The 27,681-nt window shown below is 38.1% G+C and overlaps 2 protein-coding genes and 1 long non-coding RNA gene across 3 annotated transcripts; all 3 read right to left on the bottom strand.

Moving 5' to 3' along the window:
* Positions 1-1,017: 1,017 nt before the first annotated feature.
* Positions 1,018-5,062, bottom strand: LOC306992450. Its single transcript, XR_013796287.1, has 2 exons — positions 4,949-5,062; positions 1,018-1,391 (listed from the first exon to the last, which is right to left on the bottom strand). It is a non-coding gene; the product is annotated as an uncharacterized lncRNA (long non-coding RNA).
* A 1,929-nt stretch (positions 5,063-6,991) lies between these two features.
* LOC306994431 (transmembrane protein 151B) lies at positions 6,992-13,280 on the bottom strand. Its single transcript, XM_079604932.1, has 3 exons — positions 13,097-13,280; positions 8,177-9,923; positions 6,992-7,179 (listed from the first exon to the last, which is right to left on the bottom strand). Exons 1-3 carry the CDS (start codon positions 13,154-13,156, stop codon positions 7,121-7,123), a joined length of 1,866 nt encoding a protein of 621 aa, XP_079461058.1. The 5' UTR covers positions 13,157-13,280; the 3' UTR covers positions 6,992-7,120.
* Positions 13,281-13,916: 636 nt separating this feature from the next.
* Positions 13,917-26,867, bottom strand: mus81 (MUS81 structure-specific endonuclease subunit). Its single transcript, XM_079604931.1, has 17 exons — positions 26,757-26,867; positions 26,334-26,480; positions 25,510-25,639; positions 25,310-25,416; positions 25,127-25,243; positions 24,911-24,991; positions 24,736-24,824; positions 24,447-24,641; positions 22,831-23,016; positions 22,577-22,704; positions 21,943-22,055; positions 20,906-21,025; positions 20,738-20,833; positions 16,370-16,498; positions 15,049-15,152; positions 14,515-14,598; positions 13,917-14,108 (listed from the first exon to the last, which is right to left on the bottom strand). Exons 2-17 carry the CDS (start codon positions 26,469-26,471, stop codon positions 14,042-14,044), a joined length of 1,884 nt encoding a protein of 627 aa, XP_079461057.1. The 5' UTR covers positions 26,472-26,480; positions 26,757-26,867; the 3' UTR covers positions 13,917-14,041.
* Between the last annotated feature and the right edge of the window lie 814 nt (positions 26,868-27,681).

The following is a 27,681-nucleotide window of genomic DNA, read 5'->3' as shown; positions in this document are numbered from 1 at the left end:
TTATTTGACGACTGCGTCTTTGCATTTAATAAAATGTTCTTAATATACTAGAAAATGATGTAAACAACTTTCTACAGAGATATTTAGGTCTATTTTAGCTTAACTTCCCAGACAGCAACATAGTGTCGGTCCACATCTGGAACGTGTGGAATCCACATGTGGGCCGGATCAGGGCTGGCGCTATGTTGCTGTCATGGGTTAAAGGTTTTTTACCTTAACTGAACAGCTTCGGAGTCATTGGAATGGTTATATGACCTTTTTCGGGTTCAATGGTGGTCGTCTCGCACCCCCCTATCGCCTGTGAGCGGAAAAAACACCCTTGCAACTTTTGTCAGGAAGTATTGCGTGATATCAAGTCTCGCGATGCAACGAATTGCTTTACGGCAAAAAAATCTGCTAAAATTCTGTCATTATTGCGCTCCCTCACGCTGTTCGAACCCGAATGAAGACGACGTTGTAAAGAATGTCCGTCTGCTTTGATGTCGTTGATCTACTAGCCTCTGGTATCTGAGAGTCGCCAACGAGTTTTTCGACAGTGTTGTCAAATATCTATTCCGAAGCTGTAGGGGGAGCTCTATAGAGAAACCTGCGAGCAAAAAGCCAGAATACAGCGAAGAAATTCCCGAAACTGCATAGCTCTGCTTTAATTTCTTTGAATTCACGTAATAATTTTCATTAACGATGCTTTGAAAGCGGACCAAGTTTACCTGTTCAGCGTGATGGCGTTTAATCTCCTCGACTGCGTCTGTAGTCCCATTTAGACACTTTCACGCCTTTTTCAAGACCTATAACAATCACGAGTGGGGTAATATTGATGTATTTTATGTTGTAGAGTCTTCAGCTTGTGTTCACCACAGACCTTATTTCAGTCATTTAACCAAAATCCCATTTTAAAAAATGTACTTCGCTACGATGGAACAGGAAGTGCTATAATGCTAACTCGCTTCCACGCAAATAAATGCACCAGTTAATTTGACGCACATAAATAGTTTTGTACAATTATTAGATGACTGCGTCTTTGCTTTAAATAAAATTTTATTAACATACTTAAATTATGTAAACAACTTTTTACAGAGATATTTAGGCCTACTTTAAATTCTTCGCCTCTACAGCTGCTTGCTGAGTTTTCGGGTCTGTCTCTCACGGGCCTCGTAGGCGTGTTTGGTATCCAGTAGCTCGTCTAGCGTGCGTCTGAGGCGGGCCATGTCCAGCTGTGAGGCCTGACACTGTTCCCGCAGGCTCTGGGTCTCCTCGTGCAGCTCCAGCGCAGCCGCCGACAGTTGCTCGCTGCGCTCCCGGCACCGCGTTTGTATTCGGCCGGCGTCCGCCAGCATGGACTCCACACTGGACACCACCGAATCGGTCTGGGCCTTGGCCATCTCAGTCATCATCTGGCAGAGAGGAAAAAAGGAGAGAGAGAGAGCGCGGTCATTTACCACTGTGAGTAAATCGCCTTATAATTAGGGTAAAAATAAAATAGAAGCTCCATTTGTCAGTTACACATTTTATAGAATATATTTAAAGCACCAGGTTGATAATTGTTTTGAAAGAAGTCTCTTATGCTCACCAAGCCTGCATTTATTCAATTAAAAAAATGCAGTAAATTTTTTTTTGAGAAATATTATTTTTATTATAACATTTTTAAATAAAATGTATTCCTGTGATGGCAAAGCTGAATTTTCAGCATCATTACTCCAGTCTTCAGTGTCACATGATCCTTCAGAAACCACTCTGATATGCTGATTTGGTGCCCAGGAATTTTTTATTATTATCAATGTTGAAAACTGTTTTTGCTGCTTAACATTTTTGTGGAAACAATGATACCATTCAAATATAAGTGGTAAGATTAAAAAAAGAGAGACATTTATATTTTTATTTAGGCTATGAAGGATGCATTCAATTGATCAAAAGTGACAGAGAAGACATTTATAATGTTAGAAAATATTTATTTAATAAATACTTTATTAAATGTAATCCGTACATTTTATAAGTGCAGTTCATTGAACTTCCTATTCATCAAAGAATCTTCCCCCTGTACTCAATAATTGTATTCCTTAAAACTACATATTTATATCACCATAAATATCATCAAAATTACATATTTAAACGTTTTTCCATGAAAAATGTCGTCATCCCTTAAAATAGCTTGAATGTAACTCTACACCCTTGCCTCATTTAGTATATGTGGTTATATGAATATGCAAATTAGCCCCGCCTCCACTCACTCACTCACTCACACCAGCTCAGAGATCCACTCATTGACGATCACACGATGACCTGATTGGTTACAAGGTAGTTTGTGAAGTCAGAAACACCAGCGATTTCAAACTGTGTTTTTGAGACTATCTTTGGTTCACTGCAGATTTAAAGAGAAAATACTCAGCAATGGTGTTGACAAATTCGCTCATGGTTTGTCTTAAAATATATTAAAAACACCACATAGACATATTAACAAAATTAAAAGCTGGACTTTAAGCAGCACATGTTTTCAACATTGATAATAATTCTCAGCAAATCATCATATTAGAGTGAATTCTGAAGGATCATGTGACACTGAAGACTGGAGTAATGATGCTGAAAATTCAGCTTTGATCACAGGAATACATTTTCAATTTGCATTTTAAAATAAAGTAGTCAACATTTGAAGTGGATCAAAACCTTTCATCAAAGTTATAACCAATATGAATTTTGAACAATACTCGTTCTTGACTTAGGACAACTTTGGTCAACTTTTTTGATCCACTTCAATTGTTGACAACTGTCAGCAATATATTCAAATAGAAATATTATGTTAATTTTTAATAATATTATTGCAATATTATTGTTTGTACAGTATTTTTAAATAAATAAATGCAGCTTTGATTTTTTTTTTTTTTTAGAATTTTTTTTTTTTTTTTTATGTTTCCAAACTTTGATATTATATATATAGGCCTATATACACACTGTAAATATAGGCCTTTACAGTAGGCTACCCGTCAAAAGTTTTTTTGTGTTTAAAAAAGAAAGAGTCTATATCATTCTACAGAAACATCCACTTTTGGTATGGCAAGATGTCTTAAAATGTATTTATTTTTCTAACATTTAAACTTAGACCACATTATTAAATTACCCTTTGACTTTATAAATAAAACATAAATTATAAATAACATAAAAGACAGCTTAATGATTTTTTTTATATTTTTTGTGCATTTATTTAAAGACCGCATGTACCATTTTTTTGTCACTGGCGTTACCTTACTTCTTTGGCAATATTAAAGGTTTTTATGAATTTTTTTTTTTTTTTTAATTCAGCACATAGTCAGAGTTACCGAACAATAATAATAATAATGCAACACATAAGGAGATTATGTTTTATTTATTTTAATCAGGTTTGTTAAAAGTGTGCTTGAATGATGTTAATTCGTTTGCTCAACCATGTATTTGCTATAACAATGGAAATATTTGAAAACCAGTTAAAATCAAGTAATGATGCAATCCTTTAAATCTTAACTTTTGAGTGTAGCAGAATTAAATGGATGTAAAATTATAATCATGTCACATGTGACATTGTATTTACAGTGACACAATGAATCACCAATGACATATATAATACCAAATATCATTATTCTTCAACTATAATTAGATGAGACTAAATTGTTACATTTGGCATACAATCTAAATGAATAGCTTTGAATAAATGTATCTATAAATAGGAGTCACATGGGTGTTACCCATACGAAATGTGACACCAGTGATAGTAACACCAGTGACAATTTTCATGAAAAATTCGTTTTACAAAATGGCTGCTGCAAGGTATCAAACCCCATATTGTCAATCATTGTATACTAACTAAATTAAGAAGTTTAATCCATTTGTATTCTAGTTTATTTTTATTTTTTACAAAGTAGGTCATACCAGTGACTTCAACTAAACGCTTCATATGAAATCATGAGCTGAGAAATATTCTGATAACTGAAAAGAGCCAGTGGATTTACGATGGGCCTTTCCTCACAGATATTCAGGAAATTGGAAGAAGGAAGTCATGTGATGTCATCAGTGTGATTTTTATTTCAAAATAAGATATTTTTGTTTAACGGTAACACCAGTGACACAACTCCAGGGGACCACTACTTTCATTATACATTTTATAATATTTATTCTGCATTATGTTTTGATGTCATTTACATAATATATTATATAGTTATGTATACATTATTGTATTTTAAATGGTGTAATTGACCTCAAAATAAAGCATTTTCCCTCTGTACGTGACTGTGGGGACGAGCACTTCTGCGGTGCTTGGAATCCTATATAATTAATAAAAAAATCAATATTGCCACATTGATGGCTCAAGAAAGTGTAATTGCTCAAATAACATATTGTTTTATTTTAAAATGTAAAGAAATAGTAATTTCTAAAGTGTTTTTTAAGTGTAATATTTCTGTAAAGGCTATAGGCACATGTGTGTGTGTGTGTTTTTGAATGGCCAATGTGTGTGTTTTGAATGGCCGTTTCTTCTATGTGATGATTTTAATAACTGTTGTTTGACAAGGACTGTCCATGGACTTTATAGTGCCATCAGCGGAGCATTTACACTCTGACAAAGTGAAAATGCGTCAATCATTAGTCGTGACGCTTTATTATACAGCAGCAGCGACACGACAGCCTCGGTTTGATCCTCTGGGCTTGAAGGGCATCAAGCGGCTTACAGAGGCTTACCGAGCCGCTCTCACATCAGCCTCATACAGTAAGTGATTGGGAACATTAGCTTCTGTTAAAGCACGAGACCGTGTAGAAACAACAGCATGTAAAGATGTAACAAATACAGTGAGTGACTACATGCAGTGTGTTGTGCGCGTTTTTTTTTTTTAGCCTACTACAGTCAATGATTGTCTTTACAGCACACAAAACAAACTTTACACAACCAAATGCAAATTACTTTCCACTTCAATCAGACAAGATGTCTTACCAGATTTTCCCGCTGTCTTGATCACGTCCTGCCGTGTCTCTATCGCGATCCAGCGTGACTGTTAAACGAGTGGTTTAAATCTACTTCACCTCAAATTAAACACGACAGGATTACGAGAGAGAGAGAGAGAGAGAGAGAGAGAGAGAGAGAGAGAGAGAGAGAGAGAGAGAGAGAGAAGTTCTTATAGGTGGGTAAATTCATTTTAAACCGAGCTTTTAAGAAATATGTAGGAAGATATTTTGAAGAATGTCAGTAACCAAACAGTAGACAGTTACCATTGACTGCCATAGTAGGAAAAATAATACGATGGCAGTCAATGGTAACAGTTAACTGTCTGGTTACCGACATTCTTCAAAATATCTTCCTTTGTGTTCAGCAGAAGAAAGAAATTCATACAGGTTTGAAACAACTTGAGGGTGATTATGATGACATGATTTTCATTTTAAAGCGAACTATCCCTTTAAAGGCACAAAACTGAAGCAGTGGCATAAGGAAGAAGCAGGTCTTCAAAAAACGGGAATAACCTGTAGATACAGGCCTACTGTAGGCTAGCCTATGCAAATATGGCCATTATATCATATCATCATTACAAATGTCAAATACAGCACATTATACATGCTGCACGGGACATAGAATAGTTCTAACAATGTGAACAATGCATCAGGAAGGTCTAATACATTTGACTTGACCTTCTGATCACAGTGATGAATCATATTCATAACCCAGACAGTGTCGGCCCAGATCCGGCCCACGTGGAATTCACCTGTACCAGATTTTGGCCGACAGATGTCTGGGAAGCATTTTTTTTTTTAATGCACACTAAAATCAAAGATGACAAAATAGCATTATAAAAAACAAACAAAAAAACAGTTGAATTTACAAATTGATAACTGGGCAAAGAGTTCATAATTTTTAAGGCACAAATAAGATTTCAAATCAAGCATTTTATTATGTAGCATCAGTGTTACGTTTATCATGATCATCAGTTGTGACAATCCTCAGACTGCCTCCCTACACAAACACATAAACAAACTTACATATTTCATAACTTTCATTCTCCTTTCATAACTCCAAGCCAAATCACTGTACTAGGGTAAAAGACAATGCAGGCGAACCTGTTTGAGCCATAACTGCAAAAATTGCTTGCTTTACAACCTATTAACTTTGGGGAAGGACAAATATAAAGCTTCTGTTTAGTTAAGCTGAACAAATCAATCATACCGTATCCCGCAAACATCTTAACGAATTTGGCTACATCTGATATGATTGTATTCAGGCAGGGCATTTCACACAAAAAGAAAAGTATTGCTTTTGATGCTACTATTAAATCTTAAAGGGTTCTGTCTCAATATGGTACATAAAAAAAAATAAAAAAAAAACTGAATACAACCTTGAAATACCCTTGAAAACGCACATATGCTGAACATACAGTTGATCTCAGGACCACCTGAAATGCAATTGTTAATATTTGCAATTTAAATAAAAAAAACTCTCGTCATCCATGATGTCCAGAAGACAATTGTGCACTCAACTGAACAGCTCCGATTTACTAAAAATTCAAGTATTCTGGTCGTCTAGCCATCTGTGCATCAACCACCGGCTAATGGATGACACACGCTGCACAATCAAATACTTATGACACACTTTACATTCTCATCGTGATTTAAACAGACACCACATCACTGTTAGATCAACATTCACGTTGTGACAGAACATTTCGACAGTATTGCAAGAATATTTTCTTTTTCTTAACTAAAGGTGTTTTTTTAATTATTTGCAGTACAGTTGCAACATCTACTGTATGTGACCTGCTAAAGGATAAATGAGAGAGCATGTCTGCATGCTTTAGGCTTGTGATAAGACAAAGCGTGTGCTTTTTGGCTTCCAATGTGTATTTGCAGATATATATTTGAAGCTTGACAGTATAACACAAGTAGGAAGATTTGCGTTGTACACATTTTTTTCAATTATTGAACACATTCATATGTGCATTCTGCAACGAATAACTCACTACTAAGACGTCTCACGAGGATCCACAGTTACCAGGAGATGGATGTGTCTTGGCACACTAAGCAGTCTCATCCACAATTGGCCTATTTATTCACATGACACTTCAGCCAATCAAAGACGAGCGCGGAGGCTACGATGGAGGGCAACATGCTGCACCATTATTTATGTCTGTGAGGTGCTCTTCAGTCTCAAACTCTTCATGAGGCAAAGTTGGTGATATGCTGTTGTACAAATAAACAATTACTGACTAACAAACAATAAGTATAAAATACATACAGTGAACACAATGTGATTACAGCACCTCACACATTTTTAACGCTGTAGTTTTAGCTGAGGAAAACTTTTACTAATTTTCTGATAAGCAAACCAAAAATATTATTGGGACTTGCAAGCCTGCAGAAAGAAAACACTCTTAATGAAGCTGCAAGAAAATTGCTTAATTTGATCACACTCCCTGCAATAATAATGGCATCCATTAGTTGCGTTAATGGCATCCATCAAATATCCCTTTCAGAAGAACAGCAGATGATGCAGTGAGGAAGTTTAGAAAAAACAACAGATAGTTACTATGAAGAAGTTGAATCCCAACATTTTGTGCAAGTTTATGAGGCTCTTCTCTCTCGTTATTTTTTTTTTATAAAACTTTTTTTGACTTGTTGGACAGCTATATTTTGGCTATGTATATATAGGTTAATAACATTCCCCTTGATGAACGGTTCTGTTCTCTTCGTGATCTTTGGAAGGCTTTCCAATGGTCTTGTCTTCCTTCGGTAGTTTGTCTTTTGGTGCTTTTTGCTACATGGCCACAGAAGGAGTTCTTCTTCTTTTCTTGTGTATCCCCTTAAGTTTTACAAACACTCTCTTGACATTTCTTTATTGCATAGATAAGTGACGTCAGTCATTGTTGACAAGAGGTGTCTGACACCTTTCTTGGTCAACTCATGCATTCTCGTTCTCATATTAGTCTTAAGCTTTACCAACTGACTCTTCTCTTAAGTTTCGCCTTAAAAACTTTACCAACCAATCTCGCTTTAGCAACTATTGCCATTGGTTATTTTTTTCAGACAAGCTTTTCTTACACATTTCTTATGAAAGTCTCTAGAGATCATTGACAAATTACTTTGGCCATGACATTTCCAATTCTCCCTCTTTTTCCCTAACACTTCAATGCACTTTTTGATGGGGAATTAGTGTCTTTTCCTCAAGAAATGTCCTCACCTGAATGGCAACTCTCCTCTCCATGCACAATCAACACTGGGAAGAAAAGGGCATCCTGATATGTAGGAGGTCTTTCTCTTTCCCTTGCTTCCCCTTCTTCTACATCCTCTTGTTGCTCTCTTTCTTCCCCATCTCTCTCACCTTCTTCTCTTTCAACCACATTCGCCACCTCCTCATCCTCATCACCCTCTCCCTCCAGCACTCGTCTGCTCTCTTCGTCTTGTCTAGCTCCCAAACCTAAGAAACCACCTCCTCCACTTGCCTCTTCTCCTCTTGCTGCTAGTCCTCCACCTACACTTCGGGAGTGGAAGAGGGATGACGGGCGAGGAGCCTGGAGCCGCCCTAAAGAGAAGCCGCTCCTGCTCAAAACCAGCCGTCCCGGGCCTCCAGGACCACCTCCTGATGCACTAGCTCTCATCCCAGCCATGGTGCCACTCAACAGGGTTGCGGTCGGGCCTCTCAGACGGGAGGGAAGGGAAGCACTGCTTGTGGTGCGGCGGCAACGAGGACAGTTCTGGAGCAAGTAAGCCGAAGCGAATGCCACTGGATAAGATGGGCCAACCGGTGTCAAGTTAGTCCCCTGCCCGGCTGGAGGAGTGTTGGCAACTTGGTTGGCGCCCGAACCGGGATCCATCAACAGGGCTTCGGAGTAACTGGGTACCATCTGCTGGTTGCAGCGAATGTGCCACTCCAGCTCCGTCATGTCCACCGTATTTACTCGTGAAATGGCACGATAGCTCGATCCAGTGCCAGGTCCAGGTCCGTTTCCATTCTCCATGCCCCCGCTGTTCTCAGTTACGTCACCCGTATTGTTATCATCAGCATCGCCAAACAGTTTCTCTACGTGGTAGTGCACATACGCAGTGCGATACTCCGCAACAACCCGAAGCGGCCAGGACAGGAGCAGAGCCGAGGCCAGCCAGAAAACTTTACGTCTGGCGTACCAGGGCTGTCTGGCCGGGTCTGGGAAAGCTAGGATGTGCTCACGGAAATCCACGTTCTTCAAATGCATTCCCTCCCGTGCCTCCATGTAATCATCAAGACCTTCGTTTTCACCAAAAAAACGTGCACGCTGAGTCAGGTAGGCAGCCTCCGCTCGGGCACTAGCAAAACTAAAGCATTTGGTGAAACGCAGCCGTACCGCTGGATGATCCTTTAGGCCTCTTAACTCCTTCGAAACGTCTTTGACGCCATACCTCGCATAGTCAAACTCTGAGCTCGCCGCATGGGTGTTTACACGCTCGTGATACACTTGCGTAGTGGTATAGGCGTCCCCGTTGCGATAGCGCGTCACCTGTCTTGTCCGTCGCACGTAGTGGTAACTGATGGCCTTCCACCAGATGCACGGCGTTGCTTGCTGCAGCCTCTGCACACGCTCGTACACCTCCGTAACCTCTGCTTGAGCCAACATGGCCGTCTTTGAGTAGCAGTGCCAGCATTCCACCAGGTAGACCACGTAAAGCATGGCAAGGAAAGCCAGAGGAATATAAATGTAGCCACTGGAACAGGGACTATCCAGATCCACTTCTAGGGGGATGTAGGCACCAGAACTAGCTGAGGTCGTGGAGGGGTCTCCCGGCTCCACGACCGCAGCTTCGGGCTCTGTCGGAGAGAGCACTGGAACTTTGCACAGCTTGCACCAGGCCAGTGTGCCGAAACAGCCGAACATGAGCAGAGTGAGGAGAAGACACTTCCAGTGAGACTCTCGACACAGAGAGGAAGCCAAGGACTGCTTCACCGGACGCTGCTGCAGAGAGGTGAGGAGAGAGAAAATATGAGAGTCAGTAATGAGGACAAGGGTTAAGAAAAAAAAAATATGATTTTTTTTTTCTGGGCAAAACGTTAATAATTTTGGAGAAAAAAAAAAACGTAATTACTTAAAAGTATGGTTAAATTGCACAACACTCTTGGCCTGGCCTGCAATAAATTGCATGCAAATTAGGTCGCGAAATAGACTTAATTACCTTACAACAGCCATTGGCTTCCAGACAAGTACTTTTTAGTGCAATTGTCAGAAAAGGTAGGCTAACACTTGTTGAGAAGCACTGTCTGTCATTTTATTATGGAATATTATTTTTAGCATAATGGATTTCATGCAAATTATTATTATCCACTGTATTCTGAAATTTTTAAGCATTTTCATAACATTTTAAGTAAACTAACAACACTTTTGGTTGCATGTTCGTAACTATTTTTTCCACCCAATTCATTCATACTACCATGCATTCAAATAAACTTGTCATGACCATCCTTCAGTCACTGGACCATTAGTACTTCAAAGTTATTGTAATTATTTAACACTTACAAACGTACGACAATGGAAAAACTAAGGAATGATAAATGCTTCTTTATGTGTTACAATAGATGTCAACTGGGATGCAAGTGAAGTTTGTGCAAAAATCACAATAAAACTAGTCCATGTAATGACTCTATCTAGCTTTTAAATAAGCAATTGCACTCTTTCTTGAACACTCTTCATTATGAACTTCTCTCTTCCATAGCCATTTTCTTTCAGTCTTTTTCTATTAACTAAAACACAAATTCGGAAATTAACATCTCAGTGAAGTAGCAAGAGGATTATGGCCTTTTGATGACTGACAATTCAATCTTACAATTCTGAATGTGTGGTTGGGTTAATAGAAATTAACTGGAATAGAAAGGGCTATCATGCACTAGAGAGGAACATAATACATAGAAAAATATTGGTTAAAGAAGGAATATGATATCTTTACAGAGAGATAAAAATATGTTGGAAGGTAGAGCGATACGTCAAAGCTAGATACTCTGTCAGCATCTTTCACTCGTCTTCAGTCTTTCATTATCCTTCAACAGCCGGTGCCACACTAATGCCACCTAAAATGTACAGAAATAGCACACTATCTGTTGTAGACTATTCCTGCTGCCATCCAAATTAATTTAAAATTGCATTTTTTATATGACTCACAGCTTTCTTCCCTTCAAGCTGTCTCCATTTCCATTGATCTTCATGTAACAAGAGACAGGAGGTTAACTCAGCACCAATGAATGAATAGAGAGAAGAGAGAGAGAGCGAGAGAGAGAAATGCTGTAGTTTGTTAATATAGAGGTCAGTGCTGACTCTGGTCTTGAGCTTTGTCACAGATATGTTGACCTAACCGAAGTCATTATCTGCCTTGAAATTACACAGACCTCCTTTGATCAGATATTGTACCGGTGAGAGGACATCTATCAGACGCAAGAGCATGATAAATGTGAAAGGGAAGGAGCTATACAGTGGCAAACACAATTAGAGAGCGAGAGAGACTTCTGCCAAGGATAATAGTAAAACAACAGCCCCAAGGGAAATGCTCTGCCAAGACCTGAGGGAAAAGATGAGCATAGGCCTATTACCCTGTGTGGAGAATATCACTATAATACAAAGTTGCATTACTTATACCGTGTGCTATGGGTGCCACACTTTCTTTGGGTAACATCTTATGATTATTAACATCAGAAGAGAAAACCTAAAATTGTGGAATACCAATCTGCGGAGATACTGTATTTGAGAGAAGCATTATGATCTCTTTTACACCTCCAAACAGTAGCTTAAAATACTATGTAAATTTGGTATTTGAATATGGAAATCATTCAGTACCACGCTATTAGTATCTGATACCATCAAAGTGCCACCACAGTACTTTTTGTGCCAATATGATCACCTTTTTTTTTTTTACAAGATAAAAGTATGCCAGATTAAGGCCAACAATCTGGGGAAACTAGTAACTGCAGTGCAGAGATAAAATCACATAGCTAACAGGCAATATACTGCAGCATGCTCGTTTATGGATAGATAAAATAATGGTAAACAGGTCTCTATATTAAACTATTAAAATCATGAGCCTGAAAAACTCGTCAGAGTACAGCTTGATCACATTATGGCAAGCTGTTTTATGTAGCATTTGGCATTTATTTCTTAAAACCAACTAGTATCTGTTTTAATGTTACTATAACTTATATTGTATTACTAATTAGTCCAATCTTCACTTGTAAGTACTCATTAAATAATACTTATTCATTACATACTATTTTTTAAAAGTTACTATTCAATATTACTATAACTATTCAAATTGTTATTGGTATCTACAAGTTTTCTTAATAGCAATAGAATAGTCTAGTATTTATTTATAAGACTATTTATATTGTTGCTGACATATAGTTTAGTCAGAAATCCTACAGATAAAATAAAAGTTGTTCTGAATAAACATTACATCTGACAGGTAGTCATAAAAGTAAACTAGTAATAAAAGTAAACCTTAACAAGTAAGATAAAAAATGGTAACTTAATTTACAGTGTCATTGTTACGTGACTAAATAATAACGATGAATTATGCCTACTTACATGCAACTAACCCTGAACCAAACCAAATCCTAACCCTAAAGTAAACGTAGTGACTAAATATTACTCCGTACTTAAATACAGTAGCCTAACCAACATCTGAAGAGGATCAAAACCTTTCATCAAAGTTATACATAAAATTTGAACAATACCCATTCTTGTCTTAGGACAACTTTGATGTACTTTTCTGATCCACTTCAAATGTTGACTACTACTAAGTAGTACAGTGTAACAAAGACCTTAAAATAAAGTGTGAACAAAATAAACCCATTAGCAATAGTCTTATGATACTAGATCTAATTAATAAGTACTAGTAAAACTGGAATAAATGCTAGTCAATGTTAGAATAAGTGTATCAAATAGTTACAAGTAAAAAAAGAACCTATTCGCTAGTGGATTACTTACTAGCGATTCAAAACGGATGTTAAAATGGCTTGCCATACACGTCGTGACAGTCTTCCTGGCTGTGTCCAACACAGTTAGTGCTGCTAAACAATAACAACTCACCTGTATATGGAAACGCAAAATGTTCATATAATGTGGGCCAATACACGCCCTCGCCTCACCTCTTCCCTCCCAGCTCCGTTCAGTATGGGCTCCTGTCCATCTTCCGTCGCCTCCTGCATCTTCCCTCCGTCCCGCGGAGACGCACCGGGGGTGGCCGGGGGCGCTTCAGGATCTGGCGGCCATGGTCAGGGTCTTCCCCTGCGGGTAAGTCAGCCCATCCGCCGCGGGTCCCGACACGGTTTCTCGAGAGCGGCAGCCTGGGCGAAGTCGCATGATCAACGCCACATCACACACCCGCATCCTCCGTCTCCTCCTTGCCCTTCACACATCAAGTGCATGCATATTTTCTCAAAAAGTCTCTCGGTTCTGACCATTTCACCACCAGCTGCATCACCTTCACTGGGACGATGGTGAGGTTGTTGTTATTATCATTACGGCTGTGTTTCCACAAGCATGGCTGAAGAGAAGAGAATGCATCGAGGATATTAAAACGCACGCGCCTGTCTGTTCGCGGGACGCTGGCAGCAAAACGTCAAAACACATTTCCACGAAAGCAACCAGCGTGGATACGAGGCAAGGAAGGCGCCCTACTTGTTTGTGTCGATATGCGTGTTTCTCCTTGATGGAGATTCAGAGGACGTCAGCGGTGTCCCCCTCCAATCTCCTGGAAGGCAGAGCAGCTGTTACCTCAACTCTCCTTTCTTTACACTGATGTCACCCACCTGCCCCATACAGCTAGTCCCAATCCATTGCACCAATACCCCCTCTCCTTCATTTTAATGCATATTTTTGAAATCATACGCCTCAGTGCTTAAACGCTTGGGCACAGCAATTTTAGTTTTGAAACAGAACAGCTAGAATAAAATGCAATACTCCTGAGGTGGTTCGGAAAACTGTACACCTTTATTGCTTTAGACATTATTTGAGTCAACAAACAGAAAAATTATAATACAATGATTAAACTGAAGTACACCACACATTTGTGTTTTTAATAGGGTGAAAGCTTATGACAGAGGTCCACATGTACAGTAAAGCTGATATATAGTGCGACTCAAGGCTGGTCCAAGATTCCTGCAATAACAATAAAAACATTATTAAATATCAACCAGAAATATGATAATAATAAAATCAATTTTGCTCGCCAAGGCTGCATTTAGTTGGCCAAAATTACAGTAAAACAGTACTATTGTGAAATACCATTACAATTTAAAATAATGTTTTGACTATATTTATAAATTTGATTTATTCCTGAGATAAAAATTGAATTTTTAAGTCTTCAGTGTCACATGATCCTTCAGAAATCATTCTGATATGCTAATTTGTTGCTCAAGAAACCTTTATTATAATTATTATTATTATCCATGTTGAAAATAATTTTGCTGCCTAATATTCTGATAAATAAAATGCAAGTCACTTTTGAGAAAGAAAGAGATCTAGCAAAACACTAGATTCTAGTATCTTTACAATCAGTACAAACCTCTTGAGTTTTCCATATTTGATCGATGAAAGAAGCTTCTCTTTTACCGTTTCATTGGAGCATTGGTCATATGCTTGCAATAAACTAGAGAAAGAACGAATGGTTTAAAAACAAAAAAAAACGTTTGAAAACAACTTGAAAACAAGTCATGAGATTGGGCAACAGCATTTTTTCACATGATTAAAGGGACAGTTCACCCCAAAAAAATTCTTCAAAATATCTTCTTTTGTGTTCAACAGAAATTCATACAGTTTTGGAACAACTTGAAGGTGAACTATCTCTTTAACAGGTAAAATCACATGACCTTCTGTCAATCCCAATGAGTTGTTGAGCAATTGATAAGGAACACATCAAAAGGCATTTTTAACTCATACGTCAGTAAGTGTCTGCAATAGTAGAATGACAATGAGTGTTTTGAAGAGTGCGTGTCTGTGATAGCGGGGCGGTACACTGTAATTTAATGAGCGAGTGTCTGTGACAGTGGAATGTAAATGAGTTTTAATATGTTGTGCAACAGTAGAAAGCGAGTCACACCTGCTGACTGTGCTGTAGTGTTCAAGAACAGCGGCTGCTTTATCACCAGAGACTCCGCTGATCTGCATAAGCTGTCGAGCAAATACTTCCCGCACTGTCTGGCACTGTGTTTGTACGAGAGAGAGAGAAAGAGAAATGAATTATTCGATTTATGAAGAAAATCCTTTTTTCCTCCATCATAAATGACTTGTGTTTCAGAGCAACCGACGAAACACAATAAACGCTGTCATGTTCTCTTGCGTTCGGATGCTGGTGTTTGTGAACAATCCTGTGAGACGCTTCTGGAAGGGAATTAAACCCAATCATTCTGATGACAGACTTTGGCTCAGAGATTTCAGAATGATCAAACCAACATTAGAAATGCTGTGCGATGAAACTGATCCACTGGTTACTCCAGTTATCCAATCACATCAACTGTTGAGGCAAAGTCACGTGAGTTTTTTTGCTGTGCATCAAGGTATTTATTCAGTAAATTCCTTGATGCACAGCAAAAAAACTCACTAAAGCATTCGAAAATCGAAAATACTTCTAAAGCATTTATTAATCTTAGTTCATGTTAATTTCACCATTTACTAATATTATTATTAAAATCCAAATGTGTTATAATTCAATGGATTTAAACTAACGTGATCTAAGAATGAACAGTTGTATTTTTAATAACTGACAATAAGCTGTTTCTATCCACCTATTTTTATGTGCATTTTGGGATATTGCATAAAAAAAACATTGAATGGAAACACCAAGATGTGCATAAATTCTAAAAATGCAACTGTTCATTCTTAGATCAAGTTAGTTTAAATCCATTGAATTATAAAACATTTGGATTTTAATAATGTATTAGTAAATGGTGAAATTAACATGAACTAAGATTAATAAATGCTTTAGAAGTATTTTACATTGTTAATTCATGTTAACCAACGTAGTTAATTAAACATGAACAATCTTACTGTAAAGTGTTACCAACAAAAAGGGTAAAATATACACTCTCACAGAGATGAACAATATTATCAGCACAACAGTTCATTAGCAGAAATAAATATATATATATATATATATAAATATTTTTACAAGACTCATTTCAAAATAAATATTTGACAGTGTACATTATAATATTGTGCTACTCAAGCATCATAATAGTGTTTTTTGTTTATAGTGTTATATATAATATATTAATATATATTTATTCTAATATAGATTTTTAATATCGCCATTTATCGTATCAGCAATAACTATTTTCATGTCAGCAAATCATATCATACATGATTTTAATATCAGTGCAACCCTACTTTCTCAGAAGCCCATTGATGTGTTTCCACATTACCTTGTTCTTGACAGCCCCAAAGTTAAACTCTGTGAAGGCCATGAGAGAACAGGAGAGGTTCGCTGTGTTCTCCATCTCATCTTCTCGATCACCCTCCAGCTCTCTGGAGCGATAGAATAATGTGCAATTCTGAGGATGAAAAACAAAACAAAATATATATATATATATATATATATATATATATATATATATATATATATATATATATATATATATATATAAATAAATATAGCTGCAAGCAGCGATTACGGGCCCAAGCCGGTGGCACCGCCACCCTGGTGCCTTTAGTTACACTAAAGGCACCGGGCTGGCGCTGCCACCGGCTTGGGCCCTCCATCGCTGCTTGCAGCTATATTTATTTATATATATATATATATATATATATATATATATATATATATATATATATATAAAAAGCCGCCACCCCCGTTGCCTTTCGGGTTCCTGTGCACGACGGGCAATAACGTAACCCCGCTTTGACTGTCGAGAAGAAGTCTGCTTTAGAGCTTGTATCAGTGTGAGTCTTTCTGCTCCCCTCCAAACACACACAGAAAAGGGGGGGGGCTCACATTAGTTACATCCATGTGATCGCTCTCTTACAACAAACACGCTACTGAAGTTTCATCAAGATCAATAAATGTATGAAGACGTTATAACAGATCGTGTTTCTCTTTTCTCGCCATAATTTCGTTTCCTCGCCACGGCCAAACTGTTCGAGATATCAAAAATCCGTCAGCAATTTAGTATCCTCAATGTCTTGTCGTCAGGCTGACCGAGTTTGGTTGCGATTGGATGAATTTTCTAGAAAGAGTGTTTCAAATTCCAGGGGCATGCGTTTTCATACCACCCACAATAGCCGACTTCCTGTTGGGCTGGCGTAAAACTTAGAGCACGAAAGTTGTTCGGCCCGATGAGATCTAAATGTGTACCGAGTTTCATATTATTACATGCAAGCGTGTTTGATATACGGACAAGTGTTTGAATCCCATTCCAGGGGGTGCTGTCGAGCCCCCCTGCCACACCCGGGTACCAGCTTCAGCCTGGCCCTGATGGCCGCGGGTTCTGACCTGTGTGCAAAATTTCAAGAGTTTGAGCACGTTAAGGGCCCCAAAAGTGCCCGAGATTTTGCACACAGCAGAGAAAGGGTTAAACTAAACTAGCCCCCCTCCTCACACACACACACACACACACATACACAGATCCCCCCCTCCCCTCCCCACCCCACACAGACAGACACGAATGGCAGAGAGACAGAGAGAGACACAATTCACATTCAAACCACAATATCTGACTTTCTGTTGGTCGGAGCTAATGACTGTAAATTAGAAAGTTGTTCGGCTTGATAAGATCAATATACACGCTGAGTTTTGTAACTGTAGGTAAAACTATAACTAAGTTATAACACACTTTATGCATCCTTTTTTAATCATAAATTCGTTTCCTCGCCACGGCCAAACCGTTCGAGATATCAAAAATCCGTCCGCAATTTAGCATCCTCCATGTCTTGACTTCATGCACACCGAGTTTCGTGGTCATCGGATGAATTCTCTGGGAGAAGTGTTTCAAATGCCAGAACATGCGTTTCCATACAGCCCATAATAGCCGACTTCCTGTTGGACTGGCGTAAAACTTAGAGCACGAAAGTTGTTCGGCCCGATGAGATCTATATGTGTACCGAGTTTCATATTATTACATGCAAGCGTGTTTGATATATGGACATGTTTTTGAATCCCATTCCAGGGGGCGCTGCCGAGCCCCCCTGCCACGCCCGGGTACCAGCTTCAGTCGGGCCCTGATGGCCGCGGGTTCTGACATTTGTGCAAAGTTTCAAGAGTTTTCGAGCACGTTAAGGGCCCCAAAAGTGCCCGAGATTTTGCACACAGCAGAGAAAGGGTTAAACTAAACTAGCCCCCCTCCTCACACACACACATACACAGATCCCCCCTCCCCTCCCCACCCCACACAGACAGACACACACACACAGAATAGCAGAGACAGAGAGAGACACAATTCACATTCAAACCACAATATCTGACTTTCTGTTGGTCGGAGCTAATGACTGTAAATTAGAAAGTTGTTCGGCTTGATAATATCAATATACACGCTGAGTTTTGTAACTGTAGGTAAAACTATAACTAAGTTATAACACACTTTATGCATCCTTTTTTAATCATAAATTCGTTTCCTCGCCACGGCCAAACCGTTCGAGATATCAAAAATCCGTCCGCAATTTAGCATCCTCCATGTCTTGACTTCATGCACACCGAGTTTCGTGGTCATCGGATGAATTCTCTGGGAGAAGTGTTTCAAATGCCAGAACATGCGTTTCCATACAGCCCATAATAGCCGACTTCCTGTTGGACTGGCGTAAAACTTAGAGCACGAAAGTTGTTCGGCCCGATGAGATCTACATGTGTACCGAGTTTCATATTATTACATGCAAGCGTGTTTGATATATGGACATGTTTTTGAATCCCATTCCAGGGGGCGCTGCCGAGCCCCCCTGCCACGCCCGGGTCCCAGCTTCAGCGCGGCCCTAATGGCCGCAGGTTCTGACATTTGTGCAAAGTTTCAAGAGTTTTTGAGCACGTTAAGGCCCCCAAAAGTGCCCAAAAGGTAGTAAAATAATAATAATAAAGAAGAAGAATAATAATAATAATAATAATAATAAATAATAATCCGAAGGAAAACAATAGGGCCTTCGCCTTTTCAAGGCTTGGGCCCTAAATATAAATTAGGAAATATTTAAAGAAGTGATTTACACATACTGCATTGGTTGGGCATTAAATTGCATTAAATTAATCATGACAAACTATATATCGTTGGAAAGGTCTAAGATTCTATCTGATAAAAACAGACTCTATCAGTCGATCTCCGAACGCCGATCCAAATGTGCTGAACTGTGTAGAATCTCATATGGTCCAGCGCATTTGGATCGGTGGTTCGTAGATCGATTGATAGAGTCTGTTTTTCAAAGATGGATTCTGCTTGTATACGTGAAGTTGACTATGTATAAAATATCTTCTTATTAAACTGTCTGGACACTGTCAAAGTTCTCAATGCTTCGGTTAGCATGTAGGGACCCTCATTATGCTACCGTGTTAGTGTGGGGCTATTTTGAGCCTTGTTAGTGGTATTAACAAGCGATTTTTATTTGTCATTACTCCATGCCCCATATACTAGCGTTATACTAGCGTTATAGGCTAAACTGTTTTTAGAGATAAAACTATTTACATTCGATAATCATGAAAACAAATCTCAGATAACGGTTGACTAGGTAACAATGTGTAATTAGACCACAGGTTCAGTTTGCGCCGGAGTTCTCCTTTAATAGATATTTCAGCAGTTTTTTGTTACAAATTATGCAGGAACAGTAATAGAAGAATTGATGACAAGAGCGCACCTCAAAAAAAATCTACATCATAACAGGAGTTCTGACCTTTGTCACAAAAAGTCGACGCACACACTTTTAATAATTGAAATGTTGGTTTTCATGCTAAAATTTCATAAGAAAACATATAATCTAGTATTTGTCATTAAAAAATTATAAAATAATATTATCTTCAAAAAAGTATAATATATATATATTATCCTCTAAAAATATAATATATTTTTTTATCGCTTTTTTTTATAACATTACATATTTTAGTAGTTATAAATTAGGTATCATTTGAAAGCTTACGATCTCAGAATTCATCCTGTGAAAACTTTTTTGAAATTGGACATTGTGTTACCATAGAAACAGTACTCTAAATTATTTTATCAGGCCTCCCCTTATTAATACCTCCCCTTTTGGGCATCATTATGTTTCATAATTTATGATCAAAATATTGTCTAATCTTGACAAAACACATATTGTCAGAAAGGTCTGAGTCTCAAGGTTTCATATTTTGTGACAGAAGTGATATTTGGACAGAAATTTATTCATTTGTTATGGCAGAATGCATACAGTTAAATTCAATGACACCCGGAGGCTATTTTTGGTAATACGCCTAAACAAAATCTCATGGGAACTTAAATTTTTGTGATATCAACTTCAAATTTGGAACACAACTTGGTTAGATATATGGCTTTGATTTTATAGTAATTTTATAGTAAAAACTATTTTGTAAAATATATTTTATAAAAAAGAAAAATATAAAAAAAAATATATTTGATTTAATGTAAATTAAACTTAAATAACTTTCATACTTTAATGTTTTAAAGTGCTTTCACTTCAGCAATAATACATTTTTTCCCTTTAAAACAAGACCAAACTTAGGTCTATACTTCAAAGCATTCTTGAATTACAACCATTTAAGCTTGAATAGTGCATTTTAAATGTACATTCTCAAAAAGGGGGGAGACAGTTAAAGGGTTAAAACAAACCTGGTAGAGTTTCTGAAGGTATCTGGTCATGATGGTGAGGTAAGCAGCAGACTCTTTCACATCCTGTACACGCTTCACAAAGAAGCCGTCAACCACCTGCAATTACACACAATCACATCGTCACCATCGTCAACTAATGCATGCCTGTCTCTACGGCCTGATGTATACCTGTGTATTGACTATAGCCTGTTGTAAAGTACTCTCAGGTATACTGAGATGAGCCGCCGCCGATCCACACTCCTCCACCAGATAAATGGGCTTACGCAGACCACACCTCTTCAGTCGAAACTGAGAAGGAGAAGACAACAGAAAAGAGAAACAGGAAAATAATGCAACATATATTAGGAAAGTCCCAAATCTGTTCACTAGAGATGCATGATTATTTGTTAAAAGATCGCGATCTCGATTCAAACACCGACATGAATCCTAATCCTTAATGACAACAAGCTTCAAATTATCACAGAAGTTTATAGTTCGGACAAAAAAAAAGATTATAGTTTGACAAAAAAACAAAAAAGATTCCATCAATTACATCATTAGACCAGTTGGTGGCGACATGTCAAAAGTATTAAAAAACATTGAATCATTCTTTTCAGGAGATTTGTTAAAAACACTGATTTGTCCAGTAATGAAACAAGTGAAATCTTTGAGTATCTCATTCATTCAATCCGACTTTTAAAAATATATATAACTAATTCCAATTTTGTTTAGTTCTCTATTTGGAATCTTGAAAGCAGATAAATATGAAGAACCGAACCTCCATCATTTACTTCTCTGGTCACTACGAAACAATTCGACATCGACACGAATCGTTAAAAAAAAAAAAATTGCGACTCTCCAGTTGATCTCTTTGCAAACGCCGATCTCTACTGCTATACGTGAGCTCAACCAATGACACACCGGAGCTAAGCAAGGACCGCCTCCTTTAGTTTCAGTGTCGCACAGAAATATAAAAATAAATGTATAAATAAATATAATCAAAGAAATACATGTGAGAATAAAATAAATGAACACGTAAATATACAAATACAAATAAATTACAGAATAAATAAATAAAATTTAAAATGGATAAATTCAATTTAAGTTACATAAAATAAATTTTAAAATAGTAAATTAAGGAAAAAGTATTGCAGGTTTGAAAAAAAAAAAAAAAAAAATGCAACAAAGTTAATTTTTCATAATTTTATAAGCAGATTTTCCTCAACCTTCTGCTCTCTGAAGCGTCCATCGATGATGCTTCCACAGAGATCATCCATCCTCTTCCTCTCGATGATGTAATCAAGCACTAGCTCTCTCCCCACTGGTGGACGCAGCTGCCCTGGAGGAAGACACGCATGCTTTTTATACATGTCAGCAATTATTATCATTGTTATTTCAAAAACCCTTATGGATTAAACTATTAAAACAGTGGTTCTCAATCAGGGGGCCGGGGCCTACTAGTGTGCATCAGCAAACTTCCACGAGGGCCTCAATAAGTCTTCAAATTATATAGTTACATGTATATTGACGTAGTCTTTATTAAAAATAAACATACAAAATTAAACCGACATCATATTTTTTGTTTACTACAACATAAGTACTAGAGGTACATATTAGCTTAGATAAGAGGGCCTTTGAATATTGTCTCGGAGTCCCAAAGATTGAGAACCACTGTATAAAAATCACTTCATTTGATCTTTTTACAGCGGCCTTGAGTGTTGAAAAGGCTCTATATAAATAAAAATATATGTTTTTAATATTGTCATCTATCAAACTTTTCTTGTGCATTTCTTCTGAGAAGAACAACATTGCCATCTGCTGGTGATTAACTAGTCCTGCATCTCAGCAAAGTTGACCTACCAGGAACAGGTGTCACTTTCTCACGTGCCACCCAGAGGAAGTCCCCTACATTCAGTTTCCTGATGTCAAAGGTCACTGCATTCCTTTGCAATTCCTTGGCCAATTCTTGTTTGCGACCACTGCTTCCCCTGTTGAGTTCACAATGTAACTAATATAATTCTACTAGCTATTTCCTGTTTTATAAAACAAAGCATTAAACAAACTTGAAATAAAATTATATTGATATAATAAAACATTTTTTTTAAGTATCTTACCCAGTTGTCTCGACGAAGTCAACGCACAACACAATGTCATAAGATCCAGGCGGAAGATGCCAACCCATTGCTGTTCTCCCGGTTTCTAAAGTTTGGGATTCTCCTTTGGGATCTGTCTCGGAGAGAAGTCCTCTGGCCTGGTTCACAGACAGAGCTGTAGTAGGCCTTTCTGAAGACTTGCTGCATCTATAAGCAAAGGAAGGTTTACACCGTTATTAATATGCCACAATCAGGGCTTGACATTGACTATTCTGCTCATGATCCATTGTGGCTACTGGTTTTCCAAAGTTACTAGCCACTCAGCATTTTAACTGGTCACAATCTTAACTGATACAATGGGGGAAACCAGCCTTATAGATATTTTTTTATTTATCTCATAATTTGACAGCAGAAATATTACACTTTAAGACCTGACGCACGGATCAATTACACTACACATGCGTTTTCTTTCTCAACTGTTTAAGTTCACTTAAAACATTACTGACTACTCGTCAAGACCGGCATTTTGACATTATTTTGTGTGTATTTGACAATTTAAGCACAATAAGCAGCCAAAAAAAATTTTTGCACGAAAGGCGGCTTTTATGTGCGACACTTTTGGGTTGTGAGCACAAAATCTACTCAAGAATGAGTCAAATTATGTGCAAGAAGCCCAATCCCATGCAGAAATTCAAGCCCCGTAACACCAACAATATTCATTCAGAGCAAATGAAACGAGTGAGTGAGGAGAGGCGGGTTTGTGTCACTCGCTGTCGGAGAGATGAGAGAGTGAGAAAGCGCAGCTGGTATTGTGTATCTATTCTGTGGAAAATTAGTATTGGAAGCGTTTCAGATATTTCAGTATCGAAAAATATATATTTTTGGTTAATTTTGTTATTTGTTTAAGGTTATTTTGGTTAAAAAATATGAGGGCACATGGATTTAAAAAAAAATAAAGATGTGCATGGATAAATAATTTAGACTAAATACTACAATAATCCATAAAAAAAAAACAAGACTTGTTGATTTTAAATATCAGGCTATTTTGAGCAGCAAGTCACTAATATGATCTAAAAAACAAAAAAGGAAACTTTAACATATGTCCTTGCACTTAATGATAATGATGGATAAATAATTTATACTAAATACTACAATAATCCTAGCCCGGCTCCGCCCACCTACATACTTCCGCTCAATTTTCATTTTCCTTCAGTGTGTCGTCTGGGTTTGCGGTGTATTCTTGGGTTTTCTCCGGTCAATTTTTTTACCGGTCCAATCAGCGAACAGAGGGAGTGGCTGAGAACGATGACGTTGAGGTCGTGCACTAGTTTGAGCTGAAGTTTCGTCACGACCAAACGTTAGCGATTGGTTATGGTTTTAAACTTCAACAGAGGACCCGCCTTCAAGGAAGTTAACGCTTGTCAATGGAGAGAGGCCAGACTCTCTGTACAAATGAAATGTACGAGAGTCTGCGAGGTCCAGGCTACAATAATCCATAAAAAAAAAAAGAATTGTTGATTTTAAATATTAGTGACTTTTGCAACTCAAAATAGATCTAAAAATGATCTAAAAAACTAAATTGGAAACTTTAACATATGTCCTTGCACTTACGCAAAAGCCAACCTGCTTGTACCCACCGACTCGCTTTCTCTTTCTCTTCCTGCTCTTCATTATCATCATCATCCTCCTCCTCCAAAGTCAGGTCTACAACATCTGGTCCATCATGAGAGTTTTCTTCTTCACTCTTTTGCTCCACATGTTCTTTAGTCATCCCGGTCTCTTCTGAATCAAGCCTCTCAGCTAAAGCCAAACCCTGGTCAGTCAATGAATACCTGAAATAAAGCAAGAAAAGAGAGAGCGATGAAGATCAACGGAGCTCAAATGAAAGCAAAAGCATCCAGGGCTGTGACTGCAGATCTGGTTCACCTGGCAGGGTTGTGCGTCTTCACCAACAGGTCTTTCTGAACGAGCGTGCTCACAGACGACCACGCCGTGTACTTGCAACCAAGATCAGGCTGCATGTAGAGGGAGAAGACATACTTAGGCTATAGACAGCGGTTATAGCGGTAAATCCTTTGTAGAAGTGTGTTGTTGGCCTCACCACTGTGAAGGACTTCTCACACAAGGGTTGTGCTTCAGTTTGTAGTTCATTCCTAAACATGAAGCCTTTACTGCCAGGCATCTACAAAAACAATAATCACATTCATTTTCTCCACAGGGGAAGTCATTTTTAAGGATAACTTGTAAACCGTTTAAAAAAAAAGACTACTGTGGGCTATAATGCAAAATAACATGAGAATAAATGTGCTTGTTTTACCTGTGTGTGTCTATACAAAGTGAGCAGTACAGCGTAACCTCCAGACCTCTTCTGAGGCACATACTCTCTCTTTTTCCTAGTTCCCTTCTCCTTTCTTCCTTCTATTTGTGTTCGTTTCTGCAATAAATTTGTCATTAGTTTTCGAAGACAAGTACGCACGACTCATTTCATCCTTAAACCGACCATATGTTCACCCAAGTTTCCGGAGAGTTTCTTCTGAGGTTCGTCCATCTGTTTAGAGGAAGCCATGTTGCTTGTATGGCTGGTCAATTGGATTGGAGCATCAGAACCTTTCAGGAAAAACAAACAAACATGTAAACATAACGCCAGTAGATTGTGGATAAAGGGAAAATCTACATCTGCACTACACTGAAGTCCCGCACCGTTTTCCCGATAATGCTTCTGCAGTCGCTCGTCCAAAATCTTGCAGATCCCGTCGCCGAAGTTCTGCAGGATCTTCGCCTCTTTTCCGTTTTTTAGCGGGAGAGGATATTTTTTCAAAGAGTTTATGGCCTGTGAAATAGCATAACATTGCAATTGCTGGGTTTAATCAGTTTAGCATATTCTAATGAGATCATTTACATATTTACAGACCGTACTCAGAGCAGCGCCAAGACAGGTATGAAAGCAAGGCTACTACCACTTTGAAGCTTCAAAAAGTTCATACATTTTCTGAAGAGGCTCGATCGCTTTATATAATGAATAGATTCAATTTAGGCTTTTATTCACATATAAACATCATCAACACAAGCATCAGCTGTGGTAAACAAAGCTAAAGCATGTTCGCTTGATGAGCAAGAATGAGGTTCATATTCTTGTGTTATGCACCATTTGAGCTTCAGCAAGAACCAATGAGGTTCATTGCAGCAGTTTGAGCTGTGTTTATGCTCACTATAATGTAGTGGTTTTCAATTTCATAACAGTGCATGTAAAATATGTATTTTACGTATAGGAGAGGCATATTTTCGATGGCAATGACTGTTTTTTCAATGGCATCCGCTGTAAAAAAAAAAGTTACTAGATCACTTATAATTATCCACAGCTCACAATGTCAGAAGTTTTTTTGTCTATTCTCTTGGAAAGATGCAGAGTTTCGCCACTGCCACTGCCAGCAACAACCCACTATCCCATCACAGCCTCGCTTTCATTCCTGTTAAAAATGGCGCAGCTGTTAATAAGATCTATTAAACCCAACACTTTCGCTCACCTTCTGGTACACGTACTGTGTTTTCATGCCCTTCTCTTTGGCGCTGTCACGTAACTCCGTTAACCACTGCAGGAACAGCGGGTTCGGGCACGAGGGCAGCGGGCGCTTGCGACCCAAACACACCTGATCCCCAGGCATATTCACATCCTACAAGTTAAACAGACTCAAGTTGCTTAAATATTCGTAATGCAACTGATGCAACCGCATTATACAAGCTTGGATAAATCACTAGGCAACAAATTAAAGACTCCAAAGCTGAGTTACAATAACTGAAATATACGTTATGCACGAATACTAAAAACTAAATGAGCTTGTTTGCTTGCAAACAATGTGCTTAAATTCGGATTAAACGCTAGCTAGAGTGATTATATTTTAAAATGCACGTAAGGTATTATATTATATTGACTGTGATTCTTTATTTACCTATTTTAGATGCCACACTGTTTCCCCGCCCGTGTTTTCGAAAGTACTGTACTGCGTCATTTCCGTCCGACGATGACACGAGTAGCGCCACTCAAAGGGTTGATGGGGCATTTTAGTCAAGCTCAAAATGAAGACTAACATAGTCAGTGGATAATAGCCTAATTATTTTACCATTATTTCACAATATGGTTGGATTATGTTTAGGTGAATGTTTCACAGTATACAACGACAGTATATTTAACCAGCTTAAAGGGATAGTTGACCCAAAAATGTCAAAAATGAAAAATGTGTCCGCATTAAATCACCCTAGTGTTGTTCCAAACCTGTAGGAATTTCTCTCTTCTGCTAAACAAGAATATATATATATATAGAATAAGAATAACCGGTTGATTGACTTCCGTAGGCTATTTTTTCCATACTATGGAAGTCAATGGAGCCCATCAAATGTTTGGTTCTACATTCTTCAAAATATCTTCTTTTGAGTCCCGCATAAGACAGAAATTCATACAGGTTCGGAACAACAGGAGGGTGATTAAATGACATAATTTTAATTGTGGAGTGAACTATCCCTTTAAAAGTAGCTACATTTCCTATTTCACTTCAACTTCTGTTTGTTTTAAACGAGAAATTCTTGTGCAGTTTGAAAAGGGTGGTACTGAATTTGTTGGTGTTGAAAATAACGGTTCTAAAGGGATAGGCACCTTTGAGCCGTTAATGCCTGATGGCCCCACAATGAAACAGACACTGGATTCCACGAACAAGACCAAACAAGGATCTGGAATCCGCCAACACCAACATCCACCCACTGAATCTCTCTCTCTCTTGTTCATTCTCTCTTACATGCAAATTCCAAAATGCTTTATTGCTCTTATCTCCCCTATTCTAGTTGGCATTCATGCAATCATGCATAAAAAGTAGCCTACTT

The sequence above is a fragment of the Phoxinus phoxinus genome, assembly GCF_949152265.1.
Source record: "Phoxinus phoxinus genome assembly, chromosome: 2".
NCBI classification, from domain to species: Eukaryota; Metazoa; Chordata; class Actinopteri; order Cypriniformes; family Leuciscidae; genus Phoxinus; species Phoxinus phoxinus.
This window is presented reverse-complemented; position numbering and strand designations above follow the sequence as displayed.

Bases quoted from the DNA above. Each gene is read 5' to 3' on its own strand.
- LOC306994431 (XM_079604932.1), bottom strand. From the start codon at position 13,156: ATGCAGGAGGCGACGGAAGATGGACAGGAGCCCATACTGAACGGAGCT. The intron at 9,924-13,096 runs GTGAGGCGAGGG...ACCTCTCTGCAG, and splicing joins ACGGAGCTGGGAGGGAAGAG to CAGCGTCCGGTGAAGCAGTC. The intron at 7,180-8,176 runs GTGAGGACATTT...TTTGTACAACAG, and splicing joins AGAGGAGAGTTGCCATTCAG to CATATCACCAACTTTGCCTC.
- mus81 (XM_079604931.1), bottom strand. From the start codon at position 26,471: ATGCCTGGGGATCAGGTGTGTTTGGGTCGCAAGCGCCCGCTGCCCTCG. The intron at 25,244-25,309 runs GTCGGTTTAAGG...AATTTATTGCAG, and splicing joins GAAACTTGGGTGAACATATG to AAACGAACACAAATAGAAGG. The intron at 24,992-25,126 runs GTAAAACAAGCA...TTGTTTTTGTAG, and splicing joins CTTTGTATAGACACACACAG to ATGCCTGGCAGTAAAGGCTT.